Raw genomic sequence first — 23,961 nt, 5'->3', positions numbered from 1 at the left:
AAATCTTTTTAAAACATTTTTTTAACCTAAATGTAGTTCCCAATTATTGCATCAGCCCCTCTCCATCACAGAATAAGTACAATGGTCAACTATGTGTGGTCGTATCACCAATTTTGTTTAAGGTTGTCTAGAAACAAGGGCTGTCTCAGCTTCCCCACAGGCGCAAATCACCCTGCATTAATTACCAAGTTTCTTCTACTGCGCATGTAATACCGACACAGCGGTAACGACAGTAGAGGGGAAACCAGCGCCCGCACAATTTGATTGGCCGATTCTTCTTGAATCGAGATGGCATGACGTCATCGTGAATATAGCGGTGTAGCAGAGAGTGTGCGCTCATACTGTAATTCACACAGCGCTCGTATTGACGCTCCCTCCGCTCCATCCCCAAACACTGCAGTTATGGTAAGTACATTATCATAACCAGCTATCTCTCATTTTCACTATAATGCAGATAATGCCTATTAGTCATACAGTCGGTGGATTTACCGACGTGACCGTTAGACATACCGTTGTTACCTCAAACACCTCATAAGGTAGCCTATTTAAACCATCAAGCTCTGCTGCCTGTACCTACCTCACGCATTTAATATTCAAACATGCCTTGGTTTGCTCAGAGTGTTTTATTTTGTAGGATAATCTTTGTATATATTAGTACTGGAATATCAAACCAGTGCATCTTGTTTTAACGCTGATCTTCTCTATCGCCCTCATTATCCTGGCATGCACAGTCTGACTTCACAGAGGACCAGATTTGTGGTGAGTAATGAATGTTGACTATTTAAATGTTAAGATGCTATGAATTCGTCGAGGTTATATGGTTGCATTCGTGTTGCCGATTAATGCAAAATAAACGTAGGCCTGTACATCAGTTACACAGGCTGACAGATGTGCAGTCAATACCTCTCAAATGGATAAACATAATATGGTGTACATGCTGTGCTGTACCTAATGTCCAAATGTACCACATTAAAATATACAGGAGGTTTTAATGTATCAGTTTCTTTTGCTCAAATGCTGAGGTTGGAGTGCAGGCGGTTTACAGATGCGTCGCGTTTAACGGACCGGAAGCTGTTGCTGTGGAATGTGTAGTTAGAGACGCGTACGTACCTACGGAACGTGAACATTGATTTCAAGGAAATAATAATAAGAATATGACGTTTTACGTTTGTTTTAAAGTTAAACAAGCTGGAGTAGCGTAGTATCATCAGCTGTTTTATCTTATGGAAGCAGCAGTACAGGACAGATTCTTTATCTCAGGTTAGTGCTGCGGATTTGATTCAACTCACTGACTCGAATCTTTTGAATCAGTTCACTGAAAAGCTTCACTCATTGAACCAGGTTATATTGTTATGCCTGTGCAGGTTACTGTTATGTAGTATTCCCCCTTGTTTATATAAAAAACTCATGCAGTAGACAGTAGGGTACATAGTGTATAGTAAATCATTTGGGACACACGTAATGTTCCTGTTGATACAGAGCTTGTTCTCTCTTCTGCCCATATATGGTTAATCACAGTAAGTGTGTGTGTTGAGTTTGACTCAGGGCGGCCCTGGGAAGCGTTGCATTCCTGTAAAATGCTCTGCCAAGCGCTATGATAGTGATCTCAAAGCCTCCAGGAAGAACTAGAAGCCTAATGAATTTAGATCAAAATGTGGTTGTTGCTTTAGAATAAATCACAGGAATGTTTAGTGCATATGACTACAAATAATTTTCTGCATCACATGCCTAATGCATTTTTTCACTCTCACTACCAGAGTTTAAGGAGGCCTTCCTCCTGTTTGACCGAACAGGAGATGGGAAGATCATGTACAATCAGTGTGGGGATGTGATGCGTGCTTTGGGGCAGAACCCTGTCAACGCTGAGGTCCTCAAAGTCCTGGGCAACCCCAGTAATGACGGTCAGTCCTGTGTTTTTTTGCTATGACTCAAGCATGCCTTGTCCTGTATTATTTACTCACCCTCATGTTGTTCCAAACCCGTATGACTCTGTTAGTTCCCTTGATCAATAAGCTATACTTCTTTTTTATCTTTAATCAGTCTAAATGCACTCAGGCCCACTTCAAACACTCCCTCTGATTTAATCTAGATGTGTCTATATGCTCCACCATTATCATTCACTTATAAATTGATCATTTTCTGTCTTAATTATTCAGGGGCTAAATATATTAACATGAAAATGAGTGATTTTTGTAATGTGCTTTTCCTCAGATATGAACATGAAAATGCTGGACTTTGAGCAGTTCCTGCCCATGCTGCAGGCCATCGCTAAGAACAAGGATCAGGGTTCCTTTGAGGACTTTGTGGAGGGGCTGCGGGTGTTTGACAAAGAGGGAAATGGAACGGTGATGGGCGCCGAGCTACGACATGTCCTCACTACACTGGGTAAAGAGTCACGGCCTCTTTTAGAATCATATTGCAGTAGAGTACAATACTTTCTTTGATTATTTTCCACTTAGGAAGCATTTTAGGATGTTTTTCTTTGCTATTGTCACCTTTAACTGAGAGTTTTATTCTTTCTAAAGCTGCTTTGTATTGAAAACATAAACTAAAATAACGTACTTATGAAGGTTTGCCAAGAACTGCGTGCATGGAGGCCAGGAGAGAGGTCAGGTATAGATGCAATAAGAGATATTGTAGCAATCAATAAGGCAGTTGTGGGAATAGAAGTTACTTCTGTTATTGCCTGTGTTTTTTGTTTTTTTTTTAGCTGAAGAATCAGCTTTTGTGATGCCATTGCAGATGGCATGTCAGATTATATTGCTAACTTGTAATATTAAAAATCCAACAAAGAACTAGAAGCACCGTGCGTTTGGTTTCTTTAGGAGAATTTAATGCATTTTACCCTGTGTTTTATGATAGGTGAGAAGATGACAGAGGAAGAGGTGGAGACGCTCTTGGCAGGACATGAGGATGCTAATGGATGCATCAATTATGAAGGTACAACAATAACATATGGGCCTCTTTTCTTCTCTGAACATCAAAAGAACAGTAGAAGTTCTGAAGTCTATATTTAATCCATTTGCCTTTCCTTCCGACAGCATTTGTGCGCCACATTATGGCTGGTTGAGGAGAGGGTACGGATGGTCCTCAGTTTGTTTTTACTCATTCTTCTCTCCTGCAGCTCCCTCTCTACTGCGTACCCTGGCTATAGCGTAGCATGTAGCATTTCTGCATGTGCATAGGCATCTCCTGACTCCGACTGTTGCCATGGTGATGCTAAATTTGCTGGTCACCCTGATGCCCACCTCCCCCAAACAAGTCATTCCCCATTATTCTGAAATACAGTGTTATAACTTAAATATTGTATATATTTCCCTTTCAACTGCAGTAGTTCTAATAGGCCATATATACACTGCAGCTAAATGTAGTTATCAATCCTCTTTTAAATACTTAATGGGATAGTTAACCTCAAATATGAAAATTCTGTCATTAATTACTCACCCTCATGTTGTCCCAAAGCAGTAAGACCTTCGTTCTTCTTCGGAATGAAAATTAAGATATTTTTCATGAAATCCAAAAGCTTTCTGACACTGCAAAGACAGCAATGTAACTGACACGTTCAAGGCCTAGAAAGGTAGTAAGGACATAGTTAAAATAGTCCATGTGACATCAGCAGTTCAACTGTAGTTTTATGAAGCTATGAGAATACTTTTTGTGTGCAAAGACAACAAAAATAACCAATTTATTCAACAATTTCTTTTCTTCTGTGTCAGTCGACATTCAGGGTCAGAAAGCTCCTGGATTTAATTGAAAATATCTTAATTTGTGTTCTGAAGATGAACAAATGTCTTCTAGATTTGGAACAATATGATGGTGAGTAATTAATGACACAATTTTCATTTTTGAGTGAACTATCCTTTTAAATATGTCAGATACATAGATTTTGGTCATTAAGTGAGTGATAGCGGATTCATTTTTGTGTTTTTAAATGTGATCGTCACTTCTAAATCTCTGCAGTGTGTTCGCAGCCATAGAGTATATGGAAGTGGATGGTATTGTGAATGAAAAATTATTATTAGCATCATATTAAAAGATAAATCGGTGCCAAGGTAGTGTATTAGGGCTGGGTTACAGTATCAGAGTTTTGATTTGAGTCTATTCTTATTTACATGAACCAGTATTTATTAATAAATTAGTCTGTTGTTTGTAGTTGATGTGTGAACAAATCATCTACCACAGAAAGACATCAATAAAACAACTTGTAAATAATGGACTAGAAAAAGCCATTAATTGACCTTTAACATATAGTAATTTTCGAACTGGCAAGGTTTTCTATATTATGGAAGCCCAAAATTCCTCATTGCAAGTTACAAAGTCAGAATTGCAGGATACACACTCACAATTGTAAGAAATAATTCGAATTGCAAGATATAAAGTCAGAGTTGTAGGATATAAACTCACAGTCGCGAGAAAATTATGGGATATAAACTTAAAATTGCGAGATATAAAGTCAGAATTGTGGGATATAAACTCACAATTGCAAGAAATAGTCAGAATTGGCTAAATATATAGTCCGAATTGTATAATATAAACTCGAAATTGCGAGAAATGAAATTGTGAGGTGTAAAGTCAAAATTGTGGGATATAAACAAAAAAACGCGAGAAAAAGTATGAATTACGGGATATAAACTCACAATTGCGAGATATAAAGTCAATTGTAGGATATAAACTCGAAATTGCAAGAAATGGAATTGTGAGGTATAAAGTCAAAATTATGGGATATAAACTAAAAATTGTGAGAAATAAAGTCAGAATTGTGAGATATAAAGGCAGAATTGCGGAATATAAACTTGAAATTGCGAGAAATGGAATTGTGAGGTATAAAGTCAAAATTGCAGGATATAAACTCGCTATTGTGAGAAAAAGTACAAATTATGGGATATGAACTCACAATTGCGAGATATAAAGTCAGAATTGTGGTATATAAACTCAGTTACAAAAAATAGTCAGAATTGTGAGTTGTCGAAGTCAAAATTGTGGGATATAAATTCGCAATTGCGAGAAATAAAGTCAGAATTGCGAGATATGAACTCATAGTTCAGACTTTTTTTTTCTCAGAATTGCTTGTTTGTATCTCGCAATTCTGACTTTTATTTTTCTCAGAATTGTGAGATATTAACTTGCAATTGTGAGTTTATTGTGAAGTCCAGTTCTGAGGGGGAAAAAAGACCAAAAGGATCTTTTCTCAGAAAACCAGAAAATGTTCCCAGTTCACAATTTTGACCTATTAACTCAAAATCACAAGAAGTAAAGTTAGAATTGTGAGATAAAAAGTTGCAATTACTTTTTTTATTATTGTTTTATTCAGTGGTGGAAATGGGCTTCCATACTATGTAGTTTACATTATTAGTTAAAGAACTTTTCTCCAGAGAAAAAAACTGTACTGTACCTGATTTTTCCAAATGAATCCGTATCAAATCGTATTTAATCAAGATTGGTATTTAATTCAATTCCAAACTTTTGAATCATAATCGAATCGTGAATCTTGAGGCAATACCCTGCCTTATCCTTTATAGAATCTACTCTACGGTATGCTGTTACCTTAGGAGGCTTTGTAAGGAGGTGTATTGTTGATTCTATTTTCCAGTCCTGTCACATTGCTGTTCCTGCTTTTTCTCTCTTTTGTACTTGTGTATTTATCTGTTCTCCCCATGCCTTTATAAGGTATGCTAACTCATTCTAATTTCCTTTAGGCCTGGACAATCTCTGTTTCCCCCCCTTTTCCTTCAAATCATCCTGGGGCTTCTGCATTTCACCTGTTGCAGGGAAATGTTACTGAATTATACATGTAATCTGTTGTTTTAGTACGATATGTGGCTGTTTATGGGTCTAGAAGTATCTAGAACTTTGTGTAGTGTCCATGGCAACATTTGCTGATCTGCTGGGTCGAATTTTCTTGGATCACTGCCTCATACTACTTTTTTTCTTTCTCTTCTGCAGAACTCGTAAGGATGGTCATGAGCGGTTGAAGAATTCAAACACGTTTATTTTATTTTTGTCCGTCAGGGCCCCTAATTGTGTGAATCTTCATTTCCATATTAGCTTTTTTTTTTTTAAATTATGTTTTTTTTCCTTAAGTGCCTTTTATCATGTTTCTGGAGAATTATGGCTCATTTCATTCCAAAAACTTCCATTGGTGTTCATAGGTTTGCTTGAATACCTTTTAGCCATTGCATTCATTCCATCAGTTATTGTATCCAGCCCCTGTTCGTCTTAAACTGTGAGGGAAATTTTGATTGGCTCTTTTTTTTTGTTTTAATTAACCTATTGTCTTAATGTTTCTAAGTCATTTGACATCCCTCTTTATTGTCTGCTGTGCATCATAATAAATATTCAGAATGAATTTGTTGATTTGTCTTTATGTCAGAGCTGTGAGTGTGTGTGTGTGTGTGCTGTTTGTGTGGGAGAGTAGGGGTTGCCTTGTAGGGCGGTGTTGATCCAACCACTTCCATTTTAGTATAGTTAACTCTAACCCAATAAACGTAATACAAGACAATACCAATTTAGGAGTATGAGAATGTTGGCTGGGGAACCTATCGCTGTCTACATGTTTTACTGAGTCTGTGTTTATCTTAAAAGACAAGTGGACTCACTAAACAGAACCTAAAGAAAAGGACTGTTTAGACTTTGATGGTATGTATACACATTGTGTTCTACAGCCATAACAAGTTGCAAGTGTGAGGGAGCATGCTAACGGAAATAAACTCTTCAGATTGGCTGTTGTGTGGTCTAAAGAGTTGCATCATACCATTTTTAAACTCTGGTGTTTGGCTGTTAATGTGTGTGTGTTTTTTTTTTTTTTTCTTTTATCATCCATCAGTACTGACAGTGATGCAAACGATATAGTTAATCTGCCGTTATTGTTAAGGCCTTTTCAACATACAACGAAGTGTGAGTAAAAAAGTTCCACAAAATCTGAGTTTCACAATTCTGACTTTACAGGCAATGTCACAATTCACAAGTTCTCGCAATTCTGAGAAAAATGTCAGAACTGTGAGGTTAATACAACGCACGATAATGGTCGATTATAGATAAAACCATTGACAGCCAATCGGAACAAGTTTGAGCCATTAAAGCAGATAGCAGAACTGCATATAAGAACAATAATAATGAAATAGGTAAAAAACTATCGATTTCTCATTTTTAAATTCTTAAATCCCAATTGTAGCCTGTTTTCTGTTAATGATACCGAACGCACCCCCCATCCAATAAATTGCAATACACTTTGTGCTTTATTACTTTTGATATGAAACCAAGTCTTAGATTTCAAATTCTGTACATTTTATTTCAGTATTCAAACAAATACTGTTTTGGCGCTGTTTAACGTGGCATGACCTCAGAAAAAACATATTCGGTTACCATAAACTAGAAAGTTAGTTTGTTTTTTCTAGTCAGCTAGAAAAATGAACTCTAGAGAGGAGCATTTTGCTAAAAGCATTTTGCACCATATGACATTTATTATAATTTAGCCTACTTCAATGTTTAATTTATGTTTGGATAAATCTGTCATGTTTTGATGACAGCCACCATTGAAAAGTTTATATTTCAAAAACAAATATATAATTATGTAATATAACTTTATTATTATATAAACATATTTGTAATTTGTGTAATTTAAGTCTAATTTACCATTTGTATACAACTTAATTTTAATCTTCAATATTATAGTAATGCTATACTAATAAACATGTATATTTTACAGCATGAGTTTTCCTTGTGAAAATTTGGCATGTACTGTTTCTAATATTTATCCAAAATAATCGAATCAAATTGCAAGCTTGTGAATCTGAATCAAATCAAATTGTTAAATTCTGATCAAACCTCAGCCCTACTTCTTTTTAAGTCAAAGATAAATATTGCCAGCTAGTCAATGATATATTTGCTGATATTTCTGCTTTCTGCCCTTGTATATTTTTCTCCAAGTTTAAATCTGGCACACTCATGATAAACTTCAGAGCTTAATTTTGTACAATTTCTAGCTAGCATGATAAATGTTACACTTTTCTTGTAACCAGCAAGATGAGTTTATATTCTGAGAACTCTTCACACAGCTCATATTACTGATGATGCCTTTTATTGTGCAGAACCGTTCAGTATTTTTGAAACCAAAATCGATCCATTCTTAGTCAAACAGGTGCTAGACAGCTCCTGCTACATCTCCTCAAAGGACGAACTGAACATCTTCAAACATTCACACACATCTCAATGCAATGGTTACCATCTTTCACCATTAAAAAAAAAAAAAAAAAAGTATAAACAAAATGTAAAAATTAAAAAAACGACAACTACTTATACCACTACAATGTAAAAGACGAAGACCAAAGAGCTGAGCAAACTGATCAAATGACCTTTTTCAACACTGGTTATGAGTCGTGCAAAACTGTGAGGTTGATGTGAATCTGTTCTGTCAGTAATACTGCATGTTGGACTACTGCATACGTGTGCATTCACATACATGTGTGAGGATGTAAACTGCAGATACTATTACAGTGGGAGTGTATGAGTTTGTAGATTCTGACATTGGCAGATTTTACATCCATCACTACTAGCATTTGTAGTCTGGAAACATGGCAAAATAACGTCGATTAAAATAATAATAAAAAAAAAAAACATACATACGTACGTACATACAAAAAGATGTGTGGCAAATCAAAGAGTGCATGCACACCACACACACACAAAGAGTCCAGCTTCATCGTATAAAGCGACTTGACACTTTCACATGAACATGTCAATAATACGACAACATCCACAGTCAGAAAGAGAAGGAAACATTACAGACATGTAGAATATGATAACAGCATTACATCATTCGTAATAGTGTAAAGAAACATATAAAAATACAAAAATAGGACAGTTACAATATGAAGATATGAGATACACAGACCACAGCTGCAAACGTAACTTTAAAATCCTTTGTCTCTACTCGTCAGGTAGTTGCCACTAATTTGTAAAACAAAACGGTTTTCCTTCATGTCGTAAATACTTTCTGTGGGTTTGGCCTGTTACTAAAATACCCGTTCACACACTCACACACACACAAACAAAGCACATTCTTTAACCCTTGTGTGTCCTTAAAGACATTTTTGTCTTTTTTGATCATTTTAGCTGTGTTAATGCATAAATGTGTCAAAAATGTGTATTTTTATTGGAATTGTCATATCTTACCCTCATTTCCTTTCAGATATAAAAATGAGTTAGACTCAGGCCCTTAAGGACAAAAATCTCCCCACTGAAACCCATTAAAGCAGCAATATTTCATTCAAGTCCCACTAAGCATAAAAGTATGGATTTTATTTCAAGTAATGAAATATTTTTAATATGATGTTAGTTTTAGTAAATAGATCCAATACTGTTATGACTGCATTTTTGATAGTTATGATCAGGACAGATTCTCGTAAACAAATTTGTCAGTGAAAGCAGAAACCGTTAATGACCTTTTTAACATGGACATTTTTGTCCTCTAAGGACATTCTGTGTAGCTTCTTTTTAAATGGACGCACAAGGGTTAACAATCTGAACTGAAACATCAGTTCTTGCATTAACACTGATTACTAAAATGTGCGATATGATCTCACTAAAATGATTGATTCAACTCTATTCGAGTTGAGGAACCAATATGATTCCTTGCTGCCTTTCCCATGATTTTTTCATTGTCGATTAATCATACGTATTCTCACAAGCATTGCAATGAGATGAGAATGAAACAGCTACTTTCACCTGTTAGAAATGATATTTTGTGGCAATGACGTGCACACATACCCAAAAGATAACATGCAAACATCAATTCTTGATGACATGATTTCCAGGTTTACAGTACATGTTGTCAGAGACAAAGTAAACAGATTTAATACTAATTTGTTGTCTTTTTGTCATGCTAAAATCTAATTGTACATAAAAAAACAGGCCAAACCACTGAAGCTTTCACATTGTCCCGAAAGCAAAACCGACATTCACACGCACGCATACAAAGTAACGATAACAAAGTCAAGTTTCTCTTCAGACTTGCTCCAAATCGAGTGCTTCTATGTAACAAATACAAAGATTAAGTGATAAAAAGAATGTTGTTAAAAGAAAACATTAAGTCAGGGCTAATTTTGACTTTATGCTTCATCCCTCCAAAAAGTAAGATTCAGGAAACATTCTAAAAGTGCAATTTGTTCTTGGTTTTCTTTTGCGTGTTTGTTTCCATATGAGTACCTAAAGTACATTGAGATGCTTCTGGAGTGCAGACCACAGGTACCTCGGATCCTGTAGTTTGGCTCGAAGTTAAAAGAGATGTTACTGAAAATGGAGGACGGACTGAGCCTTGTGCCTGGTACTTGGATTCAGGCTGTTTGGGTCAGGAGTGCTTTTGTTGGATGTTAAGAGGGATTTGGGTTTAAGACCTTTCCAAGTGTCCAAACCAAAGGTCTTTTTTTCTGTTTTATTTGTCAGTCAGTTTAAAGGTTATCTGTGTTTAGCTTTAGCTATTTATTTTGAATCATGTCATGTTCAAGATGCTGGCAAGAATTCATTTATATCATTTTCTCCCAAAAAATGATGCAAGTGACAAAAAAAAAAACAAGATATCGCTCCCTTTATCTTTTGCTTTTTATCTAATCTCCTTCATTTTCTTCTCTGGAATCACTGATCCCCTTTAAATCTCACCATTTCTTTTACTGTGTTGGAGGCACAGGGGCGTTTGGATAGAGCGAATCCCCTGGTAGTGGAGTGCTGGAATCTGGAGTAATAAACGAAGACAAACAAAAATTACAATTAGACAATAATTACAAGTTAATATACATATATAAATTATAGGGGTCAACTGATCACGTGCCTGGCACGTGATATTAAGCATTTTTATGGTCATTGGTATCAATTATCGGTGCCGATGTTAAGAATTTTATGGTTATCGATATCAATTATCGGCACCAATATTAAGCATTTGTATGGGTAGCTGTATCAGTTAGCATTATTGATATTAAGCACTTTTATGGTAATCGGAATCAATTATCGGCGTCAATATTAAGCATTTTTATGGTTATCGGTTTCAATTATTGTCGCCGATAATAAGCATTTTTATTTTACGTATCGGTCATTTTCAAAACCGATTTGCCGATGGCAATGCCCTTGTTATTCATAATTTTGGCATTAGTTTTCTTTTTTACACCAGACATATATATTGGTTCTAAATATCGGTTATCAGTCTACTTGATCTCTAATATTCGGTATTGGCACTGGCCCTGAAAAACAAATATCGGTTGACCCCCAATAAATAATATAAAAACAGAAGTGCAAATAAAAGTGCATTTAGAAACTGTAATATAAGAAAAAATGTGAGTCTGATTTCAGTAAACATTTGTATACCAACATACAATTTTGGACCTATTTCAGTTGTAAAAATATTATTAATAGTGCCAATATCATTGAATTACACGGAACTGTGACCAAATTTCAGAATTCATGTTGATCATTCATATATTTAAATATTAAAATCAAATCATTGTAAGAGCAATTAGCCTACTGTTCAAAATATTTCAATCAGTAATATTTTTGAAAGACATTTAATGACTTTAATTCAGCTAGATCAATTGATCAACAGATAAAAAATAACAGTAAAGAGTTTTACAGTGTTACAGAAAATTTCTAATTTAAATAAATGCTATTCTTAGAACTTTATTTCCATCAAAAAGTCCTGAGAAAAAGTATCATGATTTTCACAAATTATTAAGTAGCTCAACTGTTTTCAACACTGATAAATCCGCACCAAATCAACATATTAAAACGGTTTCTGAAGGATTATCTGACACTGAGACACTGAAGACTGGAGTAATGACTGCTGAAAATTCAGCTTTGCCATCACAGTAAATTACATGAAAAAAAAATTATAATAATAATTATATGTATATATATATATATATATATATATAAACAACAACAACAACAACAACAAAAATAATAATAATAATTATAATTATAAACTAATAATTTTGAACTACCAATAATAACTGCTATTTTTAATGTGTTTTTAATCAAATATATGAGCATAACAGTAAAATATAAAAACTTTTGAATCACGAACAGTGAACAGTGTATGTACAGTGGGAACCCCTTGCAGAATCTGTGAAAATGTGAATAATTCTAATAAAATAAGAGAGATCATACAAAATGTATGTTATTTTTTATTTAGTACTGTCCTGGGTAAAACAATTGAGGGACTCAAACACAACTATTAAAAATTTTCAAACAAGAGACTCATGAACAACCATCACCAAAAAACCCCCAGAAAAAACAGTCATAGATCATCCAGGTAACCATACACAATATTAAGAAGCAAGAACTTTTGAAGGGGGTTATTTTAATAAATTCAGCTATTTTTTGTCTTGTGGACTATATGTAAACATCTTTTATGTAAAATATTTTATTCAGGACAATACTAAATAAAAAATAACATGCATTTTGTATGACCACTCTTATTTTGTTAAAATTACTCACATTTTCACAGATTCTGCAAGGGTTTCGCATGCTACTGTATGTGTGTACGTGTATGTTTTTGTGTCATTACCATGCGCTGTTCCAGTCTGTGCGTTGGTGGGGGGGAGAACTGTGAGATACAGGTGGAGGAGCTTCAGTGTGGGCATTGGAGGTGCTCACAGAGGCGGGGCTTTGTGTTGGGGGCGGGGCAGAGGCGTTAGTGACAGGCTGGTGGGGTACAGATGGAGTACTGCCAGACTGATTGCCAGGCTGGTTGCTATGGTGCTGGTGTTGGATCTGCTGGAAGTGTTGCTGTCGGGCTCTCATCTCTGCATACTTCAACTGTTCCATATGAAACGACTGACGATCGGCAAGAAGCTGCTGCCTCTGATACTCCAGCTAGAAACACAATATACATATATACAAATTCATTTTCAATTAAAGGAAGAATTTTTGCTGAAAATATAAAGATTTTCATGGAATAATGACTTCGATTTCTGTGTGTTACTCATAAATATCATTGTCGACTTGGTAGTAATATCATGCAAAATATCTGACTGTATAATTTTTGAAGCCCCTGGTCAATTATTTCTTTTGTATGAATTTTGTGCTCCACAACGCATTAAAAAAAAAATAAGAATAATAACTATCCATGTTGTCTTACCGCCTCTCTCTCTCTGTCCATGATAGTTTCCAGCTCTTCAAAGTGTCTGAGTTTGATCTCCAGTTTCTTCATCTGGGTCTCTACAAGCAGAGCCACCAGTGACTTGATCTTCCTTTCCTCTACTGCTGCCAAGTGCTGAAAGGAAAGAAGTCAAAGAATACAGTGTTTAGTGTTTAATTTGCAGAAAAACTGTTTGTTTTCTCACCATAATGTCACCTTTTCACACACCTTAGCTTTCACAGCAGCAGCAGCGAGTGCAGAAGCAGCAGCGGTGGCCAGGTTTCCCTCTCCTACATCTCTCTCCACCTTTGCTTTCTTCTCTCCTTCACTCTCTCCATCCCTCTGACCCTCTTCTGATCCCTCCTTGCGTTCTTTCTCCTTCTCGCCATCAGCTGCAGAGATCCCAAAGAGTTCAGGTTGGTAATTTTGTAACTTTTAACAGTTTATCAAAAATAACACAACGTAGTGGCAGATGTTTTTGTACTGCAGTCATGACACGCATATTTTAATCTAATTTGATGTCTTGTATCTATTTTTTGTTCTATTCAATTTTCGTTTTACACATGCATTTTATTAATGTAAAACACACCCATTTCTGAGTCCGTTTTCTCCGTCTCTCTTTCTGTCTCTCCTTCTCTCACTCTCTCTTCCTCTTTCTTGCCGTTTTCTCCTTGTTTTTCTTCCTCCTCACTGGCTCCATCTTTACTCTCCTAAAATTGCACAGACACAGGAGTTTTGTGAATATTAGTAAAATATCATAAATCTCCACAAAATATTAAACAGCACGTGAAGTACTTAGCAAAGCATAGTACTAATCAAAAATTAAGTTTTGATATATTTACGGTAAGAATTTTACAAAATATCTTCATGGAACATGCTAATGATTAACATCCTAATGATTTTTGGCATAAAAGAAAAATTGACAATTTTGAACCATACAATGTATTTCTGCCTATTGCTACAAATAGACCCGTGCTACTAAAGGATAAGTTCACTTCCAGATTATGTTTTTTGAGGGAAACAATTCAGGATTTTTCTCCATATAATGGACTGGTATGGTGCCCTGATTTTGAATTTCCAAAATGCAGTTTAAATGCAGCTTCAAACGATCCCAACCGAGGAAGAAGGATCTAGTGAAACGATCGGTTATTTTCATAAAACAAAATACAATTTAAATACTTTATAACCTCAAACGCTCATCTTGTCTTGCTCTCCCTGAACTCTGTTTATTCTGGTTCAAGACCGTTGTCGAAAAACTCCAATCGTATTTTCTCCCACAACTTCAAAAATCATTTCAAAATCATCCTACATCACTGCAGAAGTACCGACCCAGTCTTTGCAAAGTGAACATGCAAAGAAGATCAAACACCCTTAACAAAAAAGGTAAAACATAAAAATTTACACATAAAATAAGACAAATTTGAAGTTGAGGGAGAACATGAGATGGGAATTTTTCAATATACCCTGTATATAACTGTCGTGAACCGGAAAAAAAATAGTTCAGGCAGAGTAAGACAAAACGAGTGTTTGACATTAAAAAGTATATAAATTGTATTATTTTCATGAAAATAACTGATCGCTTCGCTAGAGAAGACCCTTCTTCCTCAGCTGGGATTGTTTACAACTGCATTTTGGAAGTTCAGAATTGGGGCACCATACCTGTCCATTACATGGAGAAAAATCCTGAAATGCTTACCTCAAAAAACATAATTTCTTTACGGCTAAAGAAAGAAAGACATGAACATCTGGGATGACAAGGGGTAAGTACATTATCTGTTCTGGAAATGGACTTCTCCTTTAAAAGTGGTTATGTGGTCCAGGGTCACACACATATACATATAAATAAATAAATAATATACAAAATCCTGAAACATTCTGTATACTTCTCTGATATATATATATATATATATATATATATATATATATCAGATTTTTAATTCCAGATTTTCAATGCATTCTCAGACTTTTTGATTGCACGTGTTTTGTTTGTTATGCACAATTACCTTATTTTCTCTTTTATCTTGGCTAGATTGACCATCAGTGCTCTTGTTCTCCTCACTTCCATCCTCAGCTGAAAAACAAACATACACAGTTATTTTCTCTCTCTCTCTGCTCCTGAAGCATCAAACAAGTGAAAATGTTCGTCCACTTACAGGGTTTGTCAGAATCTTCAAGGCCGGTTCCTGCGATGCCGCTGCCCTCCAGGCCGTAGAGAGGGTCTGGCCTCCCGCTTGCTCTGGCCGCCTCCTCCACTCGACGCACATGAGCCTCCACCAACGCAGCTGGTACCTCCTCCTTCATTCGAGAGAACTCCTCTGAGATAGAAAAGAAATATGATGGTTATGTAAATACAAAATAAAAGTCCTTTTTAAAGCGTGACATCCCTAATTCTTATTCGCTATTGTTGTATACAGAAAACATTAAAAAAAAAAACATCATACAGTTACAGTCATTTCAAAGGTAATTATATGATGAATTTTATTTTTGATGGTTTTGAACTATCACTTTTAAGTTGTAACTTCTTACCAAGTGCTGATTTAGCTGCAGCGGAAGCCACGCGAGGGTCGACCACAGAGGCCAGGAACGCTACAGTACTCATGACAGGGTTCCCTGCCTGACTGAAGGGAACTGGCTGGTAGGCCAGCGGGCCCAGGGAGGAGGAGCTGTCCTCCAGGTAGGGGTCTTCGATCGGTAGACGCAGGAAGTGGAGGATGCACTCATCCTGTGTGCGGCTGCCCACGTGCTCCGATACTTTATTCCAGTCATCTTTATACATTTCTAGACCCTGAGAACAAACAGGAATTGTAAAGCGGAAAAGTCAACTTCACACTACTGTTCAAACGTTTGGGGTCATAAAATGCCTATGTACAAAGCTTGTTGCATCATACCCAAAAAGACTTGAGGTTGTAAAGGTGCTTTAACAAAGTACCGAGTTATTACTGAGAATACTTATGCAATGAAAAACTCAAGCACTCTGACTAATGGTCTCAGAATATACAATACATATATATTATACCTCCAGCAGTAGCAGCGTCTCCTGGTCTGTCCATTCCCGAGTGGCACTGGCAGCATTTTTAGTCTGTGGAATGACAGAAAAAGCTCTCTAATTTCTCTTATAGCGCTCAGAATCATCTTCATACTTCATATTCCAAAATTCCTTTCAACCTGACATATTCTCATATTCTCTCTGTTCTATATGTGATGGGTGTCTCTTACTTTAGCTGGGCCGCTCTTTTTACTGTACACATCTGTCCTCAACCCAAAGTTCTGCAAGTCAGCTGGTTTGTCCTTTACTTTTTCAGGGAATGAGAGCAACTGCTGAGAGGATGAAGTCTAGGGGGAACAACAACAAAAAACAGCTTAGATAACCAATCAAGAGAAGACAAAATTTTGCACAAAAAAATAGGGCTGTTAATCAAATAAAATATTTTATTTTAACTTTATTTTAATTTTATATTTTAACTTTTTTCTTAGTTAATATGTTAATGCTTTCAGCTCCTGTTAAAAGTGTTGAGTTTGAAAATCTGTGTGGAGCAGGAATAGATGCACTTTACCTGGGATGCTTTCGGCTGTAGTGGTACCAGACTTGATGGAGTATCTGCCAGCACATGAAAGTGTGAGGTGGGTGGAGGCCCCATGGGGGTGGGCCGACTCTCTGAATCCACCTGATAGTTAATCAAGCCCCACTGCTCCAGAAATGCATGGACCCTGTTCACACAAAATACACTTTCACACTCAAAATGACACTGAAGGTGAAAAGAACAATGCATATATAACAAACAAATAGGCATTTTAGAGGTTTCTCTCTTTTGTCAGACCTCATGATGGCACAAACATCTCCAGCCAGGTTTCTACGGCATGCTGTAGAGGTTAAATACTCCTGTGGGTTCAGTCTGTACGTGTCAATCATGAAGTTACGGTATGCCAGATAACTGTAACACAGCAGGGTGCATAAAGCTCATTAATGAAGGTCAGAAAACATATTTTAGTTCAAATCGGTCTTTGTGAAGATATACTTACATTTCAGGAGTCTTTGACTTGTTCTTCCCATTGAAAAACTCAGGCAATGCTCTGCGCTCTATAGCATGGACACTAAAAGAGACACAAACAAACATTCAGATTTTGTTGTGACTCAAAACAACATAGTCAAATAATCACTTCCTATTTAAATGGTTGATTTTTGATCAGAAAAAGTTAAAGTTGTGTACAATACAATACCTGTTATAGTCAAACCAAGCAGCATAGCTAGGGATAATAATATGATGGGTCTGTTCAGTGACATTATCCTCATGAAGGTCTGAACCCTTCACCGGTTCCCCTTTTACACTTGGAGAACCTTCTTCTTCCTCCTAGAAACACACAAATGCAAAGTTAACCATGAAAACTGCTCATGAAATACAGTGGAATTTAAACATCTGACACCATATTAATAATCTAGTCTTTATTAGTCTAACCTTTCAAAGTGCTGAGATTTTGATCAATTCAAATATTAAAAATTTTGTACAATTTTAAGTTAACCTATCAAATCATGAGTTCATGCAACTTGAAATACTAAAAAAAGTTTTCTCCCAAATTTTTATGATACTACAATTTATAAAAAGTATTAATTAATATTATTATTATTATTATTACTTATATTAAGAATAATACATTTACATTAAATTAACATGCATTTTTATAAGTGCTAGGGAATGATTAATCGTGATTAATCGCATCTAAAATAAAAGTTATGTGTACATAATGTGTGTGTACTGTGTATATTTATTATGTATATATAAATACACATGCATGTACATATTTGATAAAAACATTCTGTTTATATATTTACATATAAATTATATGAATAAAATATATACATGTAAATATTTTCAAAATATATACTGCATGTGTGTGTCTTCATATATACATAAATATACACAGTACACACACATATATTATATGAACAAAAACTTTTATTTTTGGATGTGATTAATTGCGATTAAACATTTGAACAGCACTAATTTTTATGTATTATTTAATTAAATTAAAACTCCATTTAATTAAAATGCTGCAAATATGCATTTTAGAAGCATGATTATTATTTGGTCTCAAATCCAGTTGCATATACAGTATTAAAAAAATACAGAAATGTGAAAACTGTGAGCAGAAATACTGTGAAATGTGTTTCATTTGCTGCTATACCTTCCCCACAGTCTCCATTGATTCATCCTCTTGCTCATCTAGGTGTGATAACAGAAAAAAACAGAGAGCTGAGTTAATTTGGCACATATACTTTATGTTACAGGGGGAAAACTGTATTAATTAGCACAGAAAGATGAAGTGTGCTTTTTATGTTAAAATACTTCCTCCTATCACTGCTATTCTGTGCACAGACAGCTGTAAGTACATCCCTGTTTGGTGACATCCTTTATTTCTGCAATTTCATTTGGTGCCATTAATGGCACAGAAAAGACACACTTCATCTTTTGGTTAGTTTGAGTGGCAGGTGTGTTAGAGATAGACGCTACACTAAAGACATACCCAGGTCAGTCATAGTGCCTCCTTTCACTGGAGTAGAATCTGAGTCCTTCTTAGTCACTACACACACAAACATCAATGTTAGACACAATCTAGACTAACACGTTAGCTAAAAACCGTTAGATGTGTGTGAACGTACCTGTTTTAGGTAGTGTTGCTTCCTCCACTGCAGGCACAGGTGAGGGTTCATCTAAATCTTTAGTCAGATCTTCCTGTTCTTCCTCTCTCTGTCCTCGTTTAGACTTAGTGTAGGGAGTCGTGGGCCTGAAAACACACACACACACACACAAGTCCATACAAAGACACAAGTATCACATCAAAATCATAAAATAATTTCTGAAACAAACATTACTGTTTCCTGAGAATCAGGAATTTAATTTGTAGTAATAAAAATACCCTTTCTTGGTGTTTTTCTTCTTGCTCTCCTGTGGTGGAGGGGTAGGAGATGGAGACGGGGAACGCTTCCTTTTTTTGGCACTGCTGGGTTTTTTATCCCGCCTTTCATCTGGAGCGCTTACTTCATCTGTAAGAGTCTTTGCTGAAATTCTCTTCCTTCTCGGTCCACCTTCTCCCACCTCATAGTCTTCCTCATTCATCCACTCATTAAACTGATCCAGGTCCAGAATCCATTTGGCATGGACCTACACACAAAAACACAGAAACTTACAGTCAGATGATAAATGGCTGAATTTCTCAGCTAATTGGTGATACTGTAAAAGAACATGAAAGACATACCAAGCATGTGCAAGACAAAAGAGACAAAGAAGAAGAGAGGTAAAGGATCGGAGACAGATGGAGAGAGGTAAGGGGGGGGGTTTCTAACCTTCCTGGGTTTCTCAGCAGTGGGCGGATCCTCCACAGCAGCCTCCACCTCACTGGCTGAGATCCATGTGTCATAACTGCATCATGAACACAACACATTAATCCTGCATTCACATACACACCTGAACTGTGTGTGTATGCGTGCGTGTGTGTGTGTGTGTGTGTGTGAGCTCACCTATCAGGCCAGTAGCCCCAGTGTAGCAGCATCTGTTTGTCTCTCTTCATTACAGGACGAACCCACTCTTCTGAAAAGCACACACGCATACCAATTACAATTTTATTATTGAAAACCATTCTTTTTTTAATAGAGGGAGCACAATTTTTACCTTTGTGTTTAGCCCTCTTGTACCCTATATATGTATGTGAATATATTTTTACACTACGAAAAACACAGCAGAACGTACCGTCCTCCAGACTAGCAGGAATAGGCACCACTACATGAGAGCTGGACAGCTTATCTTCAGTCACAGACCCCTACAAACACACATACATTTTTGATCTTGGATGACTTCAAAGAAATATGGTATTACACATAAAACTGTGTGATATATAAAATATTTAATAATTATTTTACCAATATTTAAATTACAAAATGCAACGATATTCATGCCAAGATCAAATTAAGCAACATTTCTAATAACACTGTGATCTTTTTTTATTTGGCCAACTGCTACTTGTCAGCAGTAGTTTTATTTAGTAACTTGTACATAGCTATTAAAATTAGTGCTGTCAATCAATTAAAAGAAATTAACTAATTAATCGGCACATATTTTCTGAAATTAATTGCACCGAACATTAATGTTTTTAAATATACTTCTATATTGCAATAATTTCACATTCAATCTACAAATTAATGTAGAAACAACATAAAAGATGGTATGTTTTTAAAGAAGTCTACTTCCAGAACAAAAATTTACAGATAATTTATTCACCCCCTTGTCATCCAAGATGTTCTTTCTTTCTTCAGTCAATAAGAAATGTTTTGAGGAAAAAAATTCAGGAATTGTCTCCATATAGTGGACTTCAATGGTGTCCCTAAGTTTGAACTTCCAAAATGCAGTTTCAATGCAGCTTCAAATGGCTCTAAACGATCCCAGCCAAGAAAGAAGGGTCTTATCTAGCAAAACGATTGGTCATTTTCTAAAAAATTGACAATTTATATACTTTTTTTAAGTAAGTCTGAATGCAAGTATGTCAAAAAACTCCCATGTTGTTTTCTTCCCCAACTTCAAAATCGCCCTACATCATTGCAGAAGTACTGACCCGGTGTTTACAAAGTGAACATACAAAGAACATAAAACGCCCTTTATAAAAAAAGGCAAAACAGCGGTGTAGGTCAGTTTTGACGCTGAAAAAGAAAACGAGACGGGAGTTTTTCGACATACCCTAACTGCATTGATCCGGATTACACAGACTACGTATGCGCATCACAGAGACGAGACAAGAGGAGGTTAAAAAGTATATAAATTGTTTCGAAAATGACCAATTGTTTCTCTAGATAAAACCATCTTCCTCGGCTTGGATCGTTTAGGGATATTTGCAGCTGCATTTAAACTCCATTTTGGAAGTTCAAACGTGGGGACACCATAGAAGTCCACTATATGGAGAGAAATTCTGGAATGTTTTCCTCAAGAAACATAATTTCTTTACGACTGAAGAAAAGAAAGACACAAACATCTTGGATGACAAAGGGATGAGTAAATTATCTGTAAATTTTTGTTCTGGAAGTGAACTTCTCCTGTAATATTCATTAAAAACAATTCTGTGAAGGTGAAGGTGAGTATCACTGATACCAGTATTACTGATATCTTTTTCCTAATATTTTACCATTGACTATAGCCGTTCAACATTACAGTATAAGTGAGAGCTATCAATTTTAACATTTATTAGACTTTAAAAACAACAGCTTCTAATTTAAGTGAACTTCAAACAATCTTTACACAAACTCATTATTAACCCTGCGCCCTTAGGGAAATACACAGAAATTGAATAAAGTTATCAAAAACTAAATGCTAAATTAAATATTGATGAATCCTTAAAGCTACAAAAGTTATTAATTTCCTCTTTTCTTTTGTTTTTTTGATTAACAGACATCACAGCAGCTGGGTTATTAGGTTATTTGGCTGCTATAGAGGGTATGCACTGATGTCATTTTCCCACCAAAACACACCCCTCCGTCGGACTGAGTGGCAAAAGAGCTGCTGCGTGAATGGATTTAATAGGAAAGCTGCGAAACCACAAGTAAAACAAATGATAATCAGCTTAAACTAAAGGTTGCCAGACTCAATATAATGTTCCTTACAAATTACCACATATCCAGTGGTTCATGGATATTGACATGCAGCCAGGAATCATGTTTTCTGACATTTATACGTGCCTGATTTTGACGCCGGGGAAATAAATAAAGTAAATTTGCCTGAAAATAGGTTGGTCTAAATCCAGATGATCACTTATATCAATGTTACATATATCATCCAGTTATGTCGAATATAAGATGGTAAGATTTTAATTTATGAGTTGTCAATACGATATATTATAATACAACATATAGGGTATGCTTTTACCACAAAATTCACCATATTAACATGAAATGATAACTGCAAATCTGTGTTTCACTGTCTGTAGTCCATTTGTTTCTTTGAATTGCAGCGATTTATTTGCTTCTCTTTTATGTAGCTTTCGAGTGTCTGTAAAAATATATCTCAGATTGGTTTTCAAATCTATTTGTACAGTCAACGTGACGCGGTGCGAACGGGACACACATCCTCATAGTTTCATTCGTGCTTTGATACGAGCAATACACGATGCTGCGTTTCTGCGTGCAATTAAAGCGCATGCACTATGAACACAGTATAACGGCTGACAGGACAGGTGTTTGCCTGACAACATCTCATTTGACCACAGTTTACTGTTGTTCTACTAAAGCTCCTTTGTTACTGGTACTGTTTCCATGCTTGTTGACTAGCGCCTGTCACTGAGGTAAAGTGTAGTGTGTGTCTGAAAAGTCTCCTGTTTGATGTGGTCGTAAAGACGCCCTGCGTCTAAATACACACAATTCATGTCAGGGAAATAAAAGATCGAAGCAGTGCTGAGTGGGGTGGCCAACCCTAGCTACGCCCATGCGTTAACTGCATTAAATATTTTTGTGCTGTTAAAATGGAGAAATTGATCGCCTGCGTTAACACACTAATTTTGACAGTACTAATAAATACTAGCATTTATATATAATCCAGACATAGCTAGCCATAATTAGAATAGTTTTGGGAAATACCTGGTGTCGTTTAATGATGTCCTTCAGTTTTCCTAGTAGCTTGGGCTCTATTTCTGAACTCAGGTAAATCACAGGTCGGGACAAACAGTTATTCTACAAGGGGAAAAACATGTCATTATTATTCAATATTTCATACTAATAAATGCCAACAATGTCATTATGGCAAGTGACTGGAAAACTGTTTGTGTGCATGAACTTGTGTGTTTGATACACACCTGTACCAAAGACTTTTCTATAGTCATGAACATTTCAACATTGCGGTCCATTCTTGAAGGATTCTGGAAGTCAAATCTCCTCCTGAGAAGTGAACAACAAAAGAGCATTTATTACATTTTTGGTCTGTAATCACTGAACGAGCACTTCACAGCTAAGTACTTAACATCACAGGATTTATACACTAACTGAAAGTTCAAATGCAGCAGAAATGTCATGCAGAATCTATTCAGGAGCATAAGGACCAATTGACACCATGAGGGAAGCGAATCACGACTCTCTTGACAAGTGTGTCATAAGGTTAAGTGTCAGGGAAATTATACAACAGTTGATTAGGCCACTCAAACAAATGGCAAACGTACGTTTTAAACGAACAGATACTTAAGTAGTCCACATGATGAAAATATGGAAGAAAAATGTTACAGTTACTCTAGTATATTTTTGTATATGGTAAAGCACTAATGCATTACAGACATAACAGTATAACATTATGTAAAGCTGCTTTGAAACTGTGTATTGTAAAAAGCACTACACACATTTTTTAACTTGATTTAAATATTAAATGTACATGTGTTTATTTTATTTGATCTATCTATGTATAAAACAAATTGCAAATTGTATATTGTAATATATATGTAAATTAAAAATATTGTTACCTTTCATTCAATTTCATCTTAAACATGTAATTCATAGAATTTATGTATTTATAGTGGCAATTAAATAATAAAGAGAAGTGAAAGAGGAGATAAGAGAGGATCATTACCATCCTTGATCACTCTTGAACTTGTAGGCAGCAGCCAGAATATTACAAAGAGATCCTCCAGATTTGAAATCCAAAAAACACTTCATCTAAGAATGAGAGGAGAGCATCATCAGCACATTACAATGCAGATTACTTTAATGCATTCAATACTATTATGAAAGAAGGCTTGAGTGAGTACCGGTAGTTTAGTGAGTGGAGGGTTGCTGACGTGCCGGCCAAACACCTCCTCTTGAAACTGAAGCAGCTGAACCA

The 23,961-nt window shown here is 35.9% G+C and overlaps 2 protein-coding genes across 4 annotated transcripts in view; one reads left to right on the top strand and one right to left on the bottom strand.

Annotated features, from left to right (window-relative positions):
* The first annotated feature begins 275 nt into the window (after positions 1-275).
* Positions 276-6,346, top strand: myl6 (myosin, light chain 6, alkali, smooth muscle and non-muscle). 2 transcript variants are annotated; one of them, XM_051112032.1, is made up of 7 exons: positions 276-405; positions 732-759; positions 1,758-1,901; positions 2,212-2,385; positions 2,863-2,940; positions 3,042-3,077; positions 5,944-6,346. In XM_051112032.1, exons 1-6 carry the CDS (start codon positions 403-405, stop codon positions 3,068-3,070), a joined length of 456 nt encoding a protein of 151 aa, XP_050967989.1. In that variant the 5' UTR covers positions 276-402; the 3' UTR covers positions 3,071-3,077; positions 5,944-6,346. The 2 variants fall into 2 exon arrangements, with proteins under 2 accessions (XP_050967989.1, XP_050967990.1); XM_051112033.1 differs by lacking the exon at positions 3,042-3,077.
* Positions 6,347-8,058: 1,712 nt separating this feature from the next.
* The window catches only part of smarcc2 (SWI/SNF related, matrix associated, actin dependent regulator of chromatin, subfamily c, member 2), an 18,026-nt gene continuing 2,123 nt past the window's right edge, over positions 8,059-23,961 (bottom strand). The window contains exons 2-26 of one of the 2 annotated variants that reach the window (XM_051112029.1): positions 23,888-23,961; positions 23,710-23,795; positions 22,949-23,030; positions 22,734-22,826; positions 19,867-19,936; positions 19,638-19,707; positions 19,464-19,539; positions 19,037-19,281; positions 18,780-18,904; positions 18,644-18,700; positions 18,305-18,342; positions 17,342-17,472; positions 17,144-17,215; positions 16,942-17,055; positions 16,678-16,831; positions 16,340-16,456; positions 16,140-16,202; positions 15,650-15,908; positions 15,277-15,438; positions 15,127-15,194; positions 13,713-13,833; positions 13,352-13,515; positions 13,124-13,258; positions 12,551-12,858; positions 8,059-10,726 (exon numbers count right to left, since the gene is read on the bottom strand). The exon at positions 23,888-23,961 is cut by the window's right edge and continues 46 nt beyond it. In XM_051112029.1, the coding sequence (XP_050967986.1) occupies position 10,726; positions 12,551-12,858; positions 13,124-13,258; positions 13,352-13,515; positions 13,713-13,833; positions 15,127-15,194; positions 15,277-15,438; positions 15,650-15,908; positions 16,140-16,202; positions 16,340-16,456; positions 16,678-16,831; positions 16,942-17,055; positions 17,144-17,215; positions 17,342-17,472; positions 18,305-18,342; positions 18,644-18,700; positions 18,780-18,904; positions 19,037-19,281; positions 19,464-19,539; positions 19,638-19,707; positions 19,867-19,936; positions 22,734-22,826; positions 22,949-23,030; positions 23,710-23,795; positions 23,888-23,961 (2,885 nt within the window). In that variant the 3' untranslated portion in view covers positions 8,059-10,725. The remainder of the gene's footprint in view (positions 10,727-12,550; positions 12,859-13,123; positions 13,259-13,351; positions 13,516-13,712; positions 13,834-15,126; positions 15,195-15,276; positions 15,439-15,649; positions 15,909-16,139; positions 16,203-16,339; positions 16,457-16,677; positions 16,832-16,941; positions 17,056-17,143; positions 17,216-17,341; positions 17,473-18,304; positions 18,343-18,643; positions 18,701-18,779; positions 18,905-19,036; positions 19,282-19,463; positions 19,540-19,637; positions 19,708-19,866; positions 19,937-22,733; positions 22,827-22,948; positions 23,031-23,709; positions 23,796-23,887) is intronic. The other variant, XM_051112031.1, reaches the window with a different exon arrangement.

Source organism: Labeo rohita, chromosome 6 (assembly GCF_022985175.1).
Source record: "Labeo rohita strain BAU-BD-2019 chromosome 6, IGBB_LRoh.1.0, whole genome shotgun sequence".
Classification (NCBI taxonomy): domain Eukaryota; kingdom Metazoa; phylum Chordata; class Actinopteri; order Cypriniformes; family Cyprinidae; genus Labeo; species Labeo rohita.
The sequence above is the reverse complement of the archived record's forward strand: the minus strand, read 5'-3'. Positions and strand labels throughout refer to the sequence as shown.

Bases quoted from the DNA above. Each gene is read 5' to 3' on its own strand.
- myl6 (XM_051112033.1), top strand. The intron at 1,902-2,211 runs GTCAGTCCTGTG...GCTTTTCCTCAG, and splicing joins GGGCAACCCCAGTAATGACG to ATATGAACATGAAAATGCTG. The intron at 2,386-2,862 runs GTAAAGAGTCAC...GTTTTATGATAG, and splicing joins ACATGTCCTCACTACACTGG to GTGAGAAGATGACAGAGGAA.